Source organism: Lagopus leucura, unplaced genomic scaffold (genome assembly GCF_019238085.1).
Source record: "Lagopus leucura isolate 7727_CA_CO unplaced genomic scaffold, USGS_WTPT01 Super-Scaffold_760, whole genome shotgun sequence".
NCBI lineage: Eukaryota > Metazoa > Chordata > Aves > Galliformes > Phasianidae > Lagopus > Lagopus leucura.
This window is the reverse complement of record NW_024962257.1, coordinates 779,438-788,743: the sequence shown is the minus strand read 5'-3', so window position 1 is coordinate 788,743 and position 9,306 is coordinate 779,438. Positions and strand designations below refer to the sequence as shown.

The window sequence follows — 9,306 nt, the reverse complement described above, 5'->3', positions numbered from 1 at the left end:
TGATATAAAATAAATAAATAAAACTTCTTCAGGAAGGACTATGATTTAAAATGATATCTTTAATCTTTAAAAAATATTCGTAGGCAAATTTAAAGCTCATACTCATGATACAAACACAAAAGCAAAACCAAAAAAAACTCACAACACATAATGAAAGGTCAAAAACCTTACATCAGTAAGTGGCAATCCATTTATACAAAACAGTCCATATCTCCACTCAGTGTTCATTCACAGACCTAAATACACACCTTTCATTGCAGTAAGGCATAATTACAGTGTCAGGTCACTTATCCAAAATAATCCTTTTAAGAGCTCATTGTGAATTTAAGGATTAGCAACAGATTTTTTAAGAGAGCATTAAAGAAGCTGTTGATGAATTCTAACTGATCTGAACAGAACAAAAAAAAAACCATGTGAACAGCAATTGCCATATTTTCCATAGGCCAAAGCTTGGTCTTTGCCATCTACACAGGGAATTTTAGAACAACCTCACTGTGCATTTCTCAGTCAGAACTTCACACGTAAAGCAGGCTGAAAACACCAAAGTACTTCCAATATCAAGCCTATCCTTTCAGCTTTCCTTCGGCAAACTCAAGTTCTGCACAGCACACTGCTGGTGTGGAACAGTAAGTTGAAAACATCACCACAGCTTTCCAGAAAACACTGATTTCATGACAGAACAAAGAAGTACTATTTGATCAAAAATACGACTTAACTAAGTTTCAAGTGGCTAAATCAGGAATATATTTGTTTCATTAACTACAAAAATCATTGGGTAATAAAGCCCATCCTCAGACTTGGAATCAGCTGTTCAACAGTAACTTACCTCAAGGCTTTTTCATATGTTTAAGTTAATGTAATCTACTTTCACTGCCACATTATAAAAGGAAAATAAAAACATAAACCAAAGTTTCTTTTGAAGTAAGCATTTTTGGAAACTAACCAGCTCAAAAGCTCGATGTCAGTCATTGCACTTGTGTCTCCAGGCGCCTTACTTCTTTAACTACAAGATCAATGTTTATAATTGGGTTGAAGTACAAGGCCCAGTAAAACAAACAATTGCAGACAAACTGAGGAATAACAGGCCAAAAAACTGCAACAAAAAGACCCTGGGTTGAGACTTTCCAAAAATGTTTCCACATTCTGTGAGGAATAGTCCTGTGGAAAAGGAAAGGGAGAGGCTTAGAGGCTTTGCTTTTAACCATTCTAAGACAAGCTAGTGTTTTAGCCTCAAATTATTTCACACCTACTCAAGTTTCTTATAAAAAACAGAATTCTTCACTCCACAAAAACTTACTTAAAACACACTAATATTACTTTTTATGTGAGGAAGCATTATGCCAATTTATTCAGACCACAAAGCACAGCAGTTGGAAGTGGTAGAATTCCAGATTTGCCATAGATGATTTCCACACAGCCAGTTCTCTTTTGAAGATGTTCTGCCCCCTACCTGCTGGCAAGAGCAGCAACTCCATATGTGCCAAAGCAAGAATTTCTCCACAAAACTTTTAAAGAATTATAACCAAGAGATCACAGCAATTATGAAGTGATATTAATGCATTAAAGCAGCAATATCTGTCCAATTAAATATCCTTCAATAACTATCCTGTGAACATACCATGACAGAACTCTGACGTATTTAGCTCTCAGCTGACAGATAACACCAGTTATGCTAAGAGGCAGTTCTCAAGGGAAGAGCGAGACACCTTCTGAACAGTTAAATAAAACCACTGCATTTACTTCATCTGATCAGTAAAACCAGCTGTAGGAAATCCTTTCAAGTATCCACAGCAACAAAAATATTCAAAAGCGAGTATTACATGTGCAGATTCAGACTTGCATCTTATTATCATTTTCAGTAAGCCCCTCATAACAGACCTATTTTCCAGTTTATAGTGTACTTCCTACATCCCTCAACAAGCTCAGTAAGACTTACTTCAATTCTCTTCTTGACCAGAGCTTCCAAAAGGAGAATAGTTCCAGAACAGAGAGTAGCATGGCATTTACAATGATAAATCTTGATGTCCAGTAGTGCACATCCAGCCAGTCCCAAGCAAATTCAGCTACCAACTGGTATGGCAAAAATATATACTTTACAATGAATTCTCTCCACTGTTTCCAAGTGGGATCTTTAAGGTCCTGTAAATTAGGATAAAAAGTGTTAAACAATTTCCTACTAAATACTGGCTTATTTCCACCGTTCCTTTATTGATCTTTTACTGTTTTTTTATTTGTTTAGTAAATTCAAAGCAGTAATTACTCTTTTTTATGCTTTCAGTAGATAATATCATAACCCAATAACTTCAATTAATTAGCCAAAACATCACAGCCAGACAGACATTATCACCCCATTTTTTCAGTGAAGATATTTTCAGTGAAAGGTCTTTCTACACTCATGTGAACTTTTTTTTTTTTTTAAAAGATAAAAAAATATGATAATAAGAAAATTAAGTTTCACAGACTTAAAACCTTAAACATCTTAAATAATTCTTAGTACAGGTTATGGTCACAACACTGCTAGTCCTGCATAATAAAGTAAAAGCAACAAGTTACTATTAAGATTTCTTTTTAAGAAGTTGCACTGCAAGGAGATGACATTATGAATAATTGCATCACACTTTTTTAAGCAACTGATTCTTAACATGCTTCAACCAAGTAGCATTTGAGCACTTACTAATAATTTTGTGACCATGTCTTCATATTGGTCTTCTTGCATAGGACAAATGGTGTGGATAAAAGGTAGGAAAGCTTCAGTATAATCAAACAGATATAAGTATAACATACTGAGTCTTGGAGAATTCTTGAGTGCATACAAAAGAAAGAGTGATTTTCCTGGATTTACTGCCTGAAAAGTGTCAAATTGTAAACAATGAAAAGATGAAATGAAAGGTGCATGACAGTTCTTAGACTTTTCTAACAGTCATTTCTCAAAGGGTCATTTTTTCAAATACAATAGTTGATTAAGCTAAGCAATTTTTACAAAGATAATTCTACTTCCCTAACAACCCTTTCAACTTTAAGAGAGCTGTCTTTGAAATATATGACTTAAAGTCACTTAATATAGATGGTAGACTAAGAGAATTTACCTTGTACTCCCAAAGGTTCTGTGGCGGTTTAACACCTAAAGTTCTGACACATTCCAATTCTGCTGTAATTGCTTTTCTATGGTTATTGTTCTCTATACTGAAAGGCTCTTTTGTGAAATCCTCCTCTGTCAGCGTTACAAGGAGCCTAAAAAGGCAGAAGAATTTTGAAGGCAAACAGTGACTCTACACCAAGAAGATATGACTAACAAATCAGTAACTACATACTGAAACAATAAGCTACTGATAGAAGGTATCACCTTTTGGATCACCTTTCATGTTCTGAATCAACTGCATCTCAGAAGCTGGGTTTTAAATATCCTTCTTTTCGAGTTCTCTCTTGCCTGCTCTCAGCATGCAAATGTATGAGCTTGTTGACTATTAATGAACACAGTTCTTCAGTACATCACAGATCTAGTCTGGTCTCCTGATATCAAACCTGGAGCTCGTCGGTCGAGCACAATATAGCATATGCATGTTTTCACAGGAAAGAAAAGTGGAGGGGTGGATATTGCATTAATAGAATTTTATTTTCAGGACCATTTCAGTCTGCACTGTCAGTATCTAAATACGCTCTCAGAAAAACTTCAGTTAGGTTGCTAAGTATCTACTACTGTTTTCAACTACAAATATTAAAACTTCCCCTATATTTTATCTTGATACATCAACAGAATATTCCCCCCCCACTATGGAACAAAGTCTGATTATTACAAAATGCACCATGCCTAACGAAAGCCACCCAGCAATCCACTCAGATGATAGCAGCTCCTGATAATTAGACCACTCACCTTCCATTCACTTTCTCCAGCAAAAATCTTTCTTTATAAAGAGAGGCCCAAGGGCCCAGCTGCTCCAGCCAAAGCGCCACTTCTTCAGCAGTCCATTTAGCAACAGGCTTGTGGACAAGAAGATCATCTTCAAGTTCTCTGCTACTCCAGTGATACCCAAGTAGTACTACCTACATGTAAATTAAAAATAAAACAAAGGAGGTTCTTTACCTGCAACGCAAATATATTAAATCATACAGATAAACATGCATTAGGGGCTCGACACGCAAAATCTTCCATTCTAAGGACCCTACAGTATTTAGGTTATAAGAAAATACCTTTTAGCCAATTTGTCTAATTTCCATTTGCTGTAAACTGAAACTGTACACCTGGTAGACAACTCTGACACAGCGCATTCACTCAGCTCAGCTGAAGTTTCCTCTATACCGACAATCGCTTTGACATCCATAGACTTTAAGTACATTTCATTGGATACTTAACCAAGAATATGGAAGACCATCCAGATGAAACTTACTGCTACACAAGTTAAAGCTGTCAGAACGCCTGAGAAAAACCCTCTTCCTTGAGGATTAATTCTTCCTGTGTTTGGAGCCGTAGAAATCTGGTCATTCCCATATTTTTGGAAGGTTGCTAAGCTGCGCACTACATCACTGTTTTGCTGAATATCTTCTTTTCTTTGTTCAATGGCATCAGAAAACAGCCTTTCAATAACATCCCTAATGGGAGAAACACTTGTCACTGACCAATATCATCACTGAGCCTTAGCACTTAGAAAAGGAATTTATTTTAAGATTTATATTTTCCAGCTTATACCAAAGACTATCATCTCTGAAAGCAGGAAAACATTACTTATTAGCACTTGGTACAGTTAATCAACTACTTCAAAATAGCATTTTAAATATAGAGGAAGTAAAAAATCTCTCATTTAAAAACAAGTAAGTCCTTAATGCAAAATTAGAATTGTTTGCTATGGGCATGTCCTGATTATTCAAAAATGCTAAGCAAGAGACAACATAAAAGCATCAATCCTATATCCTACTTATTAAAAATCTATTAGTGAAGGTAACTGTTTCCTTGCACCACAGGAACTGGATTGTAGGTAACTGCAGACAGCAGTTCGGTATTTCTTGCTTTCTTCTGCCATAAGGTCACATTTCTTTCTATAAAAGATTCCTATCATAGAAAGTCCCTTTGCTATCAAGGATAATTCTAACTTAATACAAATCCCCTAAAAAGTCAGAAGGGAAAAACCAAACAAGCAACCACCATCTCACTTCTGTGCTTTCCATTTTTTTCAGAAAAAAAGGAGGGGTAGCATGAAAGACTTCAGATAAAATAAAGACTTGAATAAAATACAAAAATACCTAAGCAGACAGTTAGTTTTGCTTGGTTTAGGAATCCAAACAAACAGCAGAAAAGTATATTAAAATCACCTCAGGAGAATGTTGACTTTGGGGAATCCTTCCCATTTTTCTCTGCATTCCGGACATTCATTCTTCTTGGAGGACGCCCACCACAAGGCTAAGCAATGTCTACAGAAGCTGTGCCCACAGTTCAGGGTGGTGGGATTGACCAGAATGTCGTAACAGCAGTGGCAAAGGAACTCACTCACTGATATCTGCCGGCCAACTTCAGGCTTAGCGCGTGCTGTAACTCCTGCCATGCTGGGTTCACTGCATAAGCTCTCATCTTCTTCCATCTTCTTTTATACCTTATGCAAGCTGGTCTTCAAATCGGCACAGCATTGCTTCTGTAAAGTAACAGGAGAGGCCTCGGTATGAAAAAAAAGTTACTACAGATGTTTAGGATTGCAAGAAGTGTATTTTTTCCATTGTAACACATTTTCTTGCTCTTGTAGTTTTAAAACTTGTTAACTTAAATTTTTCCTAAGGGAAACATCATTCCACTTTTTCAACAGTACATTCACCCCAAACCACGCTCAGAATGAGGCTCTGGGTGTAAAGCAGCGGGCTCAGCCTCTTTGCCTTTTCTTCTCTGGCGTTACGGAAACCAAAAACGCAGCGAAAGCGAAACCGAAGGCGCCGCCAGCTCTCCAATTCAGAGGCCCTTCTTCTTCTGCCTACCCACAAGCAACATCAATAGAAAACACCAGAAGAGAACAAAAGACAAAAGCAAGGCCGACGTCCGCACACCGTACGGACGGCAGCGGCTCGCGGTGCGCTCAGGTACGGGCACGGGGCGAGCGGAGCCGAACCCGCCCCGAGCAGCGCCCGCTCCTCGCTGCCAGCTCGGGAAACGCGCAGGTGAGAAAGGAGCGACTGCGGCCAAAAATACCGCCCTGTTCTCTTAGCGCTCTCGCTCTGCTCTGAGGCGATCGTATCACCGCGGTAAGGCAGGCGCCGACGCCGTTACGGAACGGCCGCGCCGCACGGGCCGCAGCACACCGCGCTTATCGCAACGCCAGCGGGCACGAGAGCGGGCAGCCGGGCGGGGAAAGGGGAGAGAGAAGGGAGAAGAGCGGGAGGATAGAGGAGGGAGAGGAGAGGAGAGCCCCGAGGCGCAGTGCCGCCCGCCGGGCCGCTCCGCAGCGCAGCACGGACCGCCGGTCTTCCGAGCGCGGCGAGCGAACCATCGCTTACACGAGGAGAAACAAAGGCAACCTTTCCGCGCCCGAGACCGTTCTTCCGCCTTCCCGAGGACACAGGCGCTAACGCTCCCGCGGACGCGCGGCCCTCCCGCCCGGGCTGCTCCTCCCCGCTCCGCCGGGACGCGCCCCGCAGTCGGCCGCCTGAGCCGCAGCCACGGGAGGAGCCCCGGCCCCGCACCGCTCCGCACTTACCGGCGCCTCTGGGGTTCGTCCCGCAGCGCGGGGCTCGGATCCGCGCTCGGCTCCCGACGGCCGCCTCGGCTGAGCTGGCGGCTGCCCTGCGCACGCACGGCCGTCCCTTTTCGATCTTTAACCTTGTTTTTCAACGTTTTAAAAGCCACCCTCCTGGCGCTGCTCTGCATTCTGAGTTTTCCTGAACGCGCTCGCTTCCCTCCGAGAGCACCGAGCTGCGTTTCTGACCGTCCGCCCACCGTGCCCGAGTTATCGTCCGGCTGAGGGCTGGAGCCCTGATGGCAGAGCTTCGTCAGGCTATTAGAGGCTGGCTTAACGGCAGCGGTACCCAGGATGCTGGCTCACACAGACTACTTTCACTACATTTGAGATAGCTCATATATACACACACACCCTCACGCATATTTATATCAGCGTCCCTTCCCTCACTGTATTCCTTTTCGACTACTGTCCAAAGCAAAGATTGGTTTGTTTTTTTTTTTAAAGTGCTGACAAGGTGGATTTCTTACTGTGCAATATAACGTGACATTTTCTTAGAGACTTGGTTCTTAGGGTGCAGTTCGCATGGTGTAAGGACCAAAACCTGTCCCAGCCTCTGCCACACGCAAAGCACAAGGCTTTGTCCCAGCTAAGTTCCAGCCTTTATTTCATACAAAGATGGAGTGCCCAGCTCATACCTCACCTCACTCTATTTGCAGTCCTCATTAAGCATATGAAGTTAATGCCCACTGAGCAGACCCTTAAATCACCCTAGCGTGAAAATATGCTCCTCTTCTAGACCAGAGGAAGTTCACCTACATCCGTCTTGGCACACACAAAGAATTGGACTAAGAATATTTAGCTCTAGAGCCTTGTTTTTGGCATATTGTTATTTTTTGTTTGCACTTAGCTTCACTTTGACGCTTGGTAAAGTAACAGAAAGTACACAGGTCTGATACAAGTGTGCTGCAGACTGATACAGAGGATGTGGAAACTCAGACTTTGGGTTTAGTTTACAAAATGTTCATAATACAAAAACAATGTAACTCTGTAATTAGTGATTTGACCTGCTCTCCTCCAAGGCTACTGAGTAATTCGGAAAGCAGCCAATCTTGTCTCATGTAAAAAAAATAGGACATTTAAAGATTTCAGATTACAAGCTATGTATTTGTAAATGGAGTTGCTCCAGTGTGCACATACAAAAGAAATGGGTATTTAACTCCCTAGGTAAATGTTACCTTCTGAATCAGAATTCTTAATAATTCCTAATTTATTTTTAATATCCAATAGCATTTCCTTTTTATTGCAATAAACTATAGGAAGACAGTTAAGAGGAGACTATTCCAGATGTGGATCATGGCCAATAATCAATAATTTTATTTTTCTCCAAACCAGATCCTCTCAGCAAACAAAACCAACCACACATAGCTCGGCAGTGGCAGCCTGTGCACTGGGAGAAGTTGCTCTTAACAAAGAATGGCTATTCTCCCCATGGAGACAGCTCTGCCCTCACAGCACAGACCTGCTGTCCTGCAGCCTTGGCTTCCTGCTGCTCTGTACCTTTGGCCCAATTCTGCAGCTAGCTCCTGGAAGCACCGCTTCTCCTCGGGCCAGATACCACGAGCTCAGGCTCTTTTCACACCTGACACGGTCTCTGCAGCCATCAACCTCTGGACACACACATGCTCACTGGTGCCCTGCTTCGGCTTCCAGAGCAGCAATGGATGGGAGCCAAGCACTGCCACGAGCAGATCACCCACACCTCAAAGCTTCAGTTTGCCCATTCACCACTGGTTAAGTACTGCTACCTCTAAAACTTTTGTTTCGACTCTTCAATGAGAGGCTGCAGTTTCAAGAACTTTCAAACAGTTCTTGAAAATTACGTGAGCAAGGTTAGCATTTCACATTTCAGACAAGTTACTGCAAAACAGATGAACTCTACTATTTCAACTAACCTCCTACTGAGCACCATGTAATCCCGCAGGCTATTCGCTGCAGACATGCGCAGCATGAACCGCCCGCAGCCAGAAGGCAAAACCTCACCCAGCTCCACCGCCCAGGCCCGCAGCTCCGGCTCCGTGCAGGCGCTCGCTCCATTTGCTCTCGTTCAGCCGGAACAGGACTTTCCCGGGCTGTGTGAGCCGTAACCCCGACCGCCGTTCCGCAGCGCGTTTCAGCGAAAGCAGCTGAGGCGCCGTGCTTCGGCCGGCCTTTCTGCCGCGGGATCCTCCGCGCTCGTCTCCCGGACGGCCGTTCCCTCCTGCAGCACGGCCACGGACGCCGGGCTGGGCTCTGAGGTTCATCTGAGCTTCATTCAGCGCCTTTCCATCGGCACGGGACGAGGAACGCTCGCTGTCTCGCGGTGCTCTCCCGCCGCGCTCCTCGCACCTCCTCAGCTGACGTCCGCCACTTCTTTCCCGGAGGCGCCTGCGCCGCCCTTCCCTTCACACCGACCGCTCCCCGGTACTCCGCGCGGCGCCCGAGCTGGGTCGTTCGAGGGCTGCCGACCTCTGCCGCCGATACGCAGCGGTTTCCAGCTCCTAACGGTCCACCGCCGCGCGGCTGTCACCGCTCACACAGAAGCGGCTGGGCCGCACTCTCCCGCCCGTGCTCTAGGAACGGCTCCGCCCGCGGCAAGATGGCAGGGCCTCACGTG

General features: G+C 43.6%; 1 protein-coding gene across 4 annotated transcripts; it reads right to left on the bottom strand.

The window, feature by feature from the left end:
• Positions 1–39: 39 nt before the first annotated feature.
• Positions 40–9,289, bottom strand: BFAR (bifunctional apoptosis regulator). 4 transcript variants are annotated; one of them, XM_042864402.1, is made up of 8 exons: positions 8,606–9,289; positions 5,305–5,621; positions 4,386–4,587; positions 3,872–4,041; positions 3,087–3,231; positions 2,675–2,845; positions 1,937–2,139; positions 40–1,158 (listed from the first exon to the last, which is right to left on the bottom strand). In XM_042864402.1, the coding sequence occupies exons 2-8, from the start codon at positions 5,568–5,570 to the stop codon at positions 966–968; spliced, it is 1,350 nt and encodes a 449-aa protein (XP_042720336.1). In that variant the 5' UTR covers positions 5,571–5,621; positions 8,606–9,289; the 3' UTR covers positions 40–965. The 4 variants fall into 4 exon arrangements, with proteins under 4 accessions (XP_042720336.1, XP_042720333.1, XP_042720334.1 ...); XM_042864399.1 differs by having other exon boundaries at positions 6,672–9,288; XM_042864400.1 differs by having other exon boundaries at positions 8,694–9,288.
• Positions 9,290–9,306: the final 17 nt, after the last annotated feature.

What these genes read in the sequence shown, in the direction of transcription:
- BFAR (XM_042864402.1), bottom strand. Translation starts at nt 5,570, where the DNA reads ATGGAAGAAGATGAGAGCTTATGCAGTGAACCCAGCATGGCAGGAGTT. An exon ending in AGAACCTTTGGGAGTACAAG is followed by an intron (nt 2,846 to 3,086) that starts GTAAATTCTCTT and finishes GACACTTTTCAG; the next exon opens with GCAGTAAATCCAGGAAAATC. An exon ending in ACATGGTCACAAAATTATTA is followed by an intron (nt 2,140 to 2,674) that starts GTAAGTGCTCAA and finishes CCTAATTTACAG; the next exon opens with GACCTTAAAGATCCCACTTG.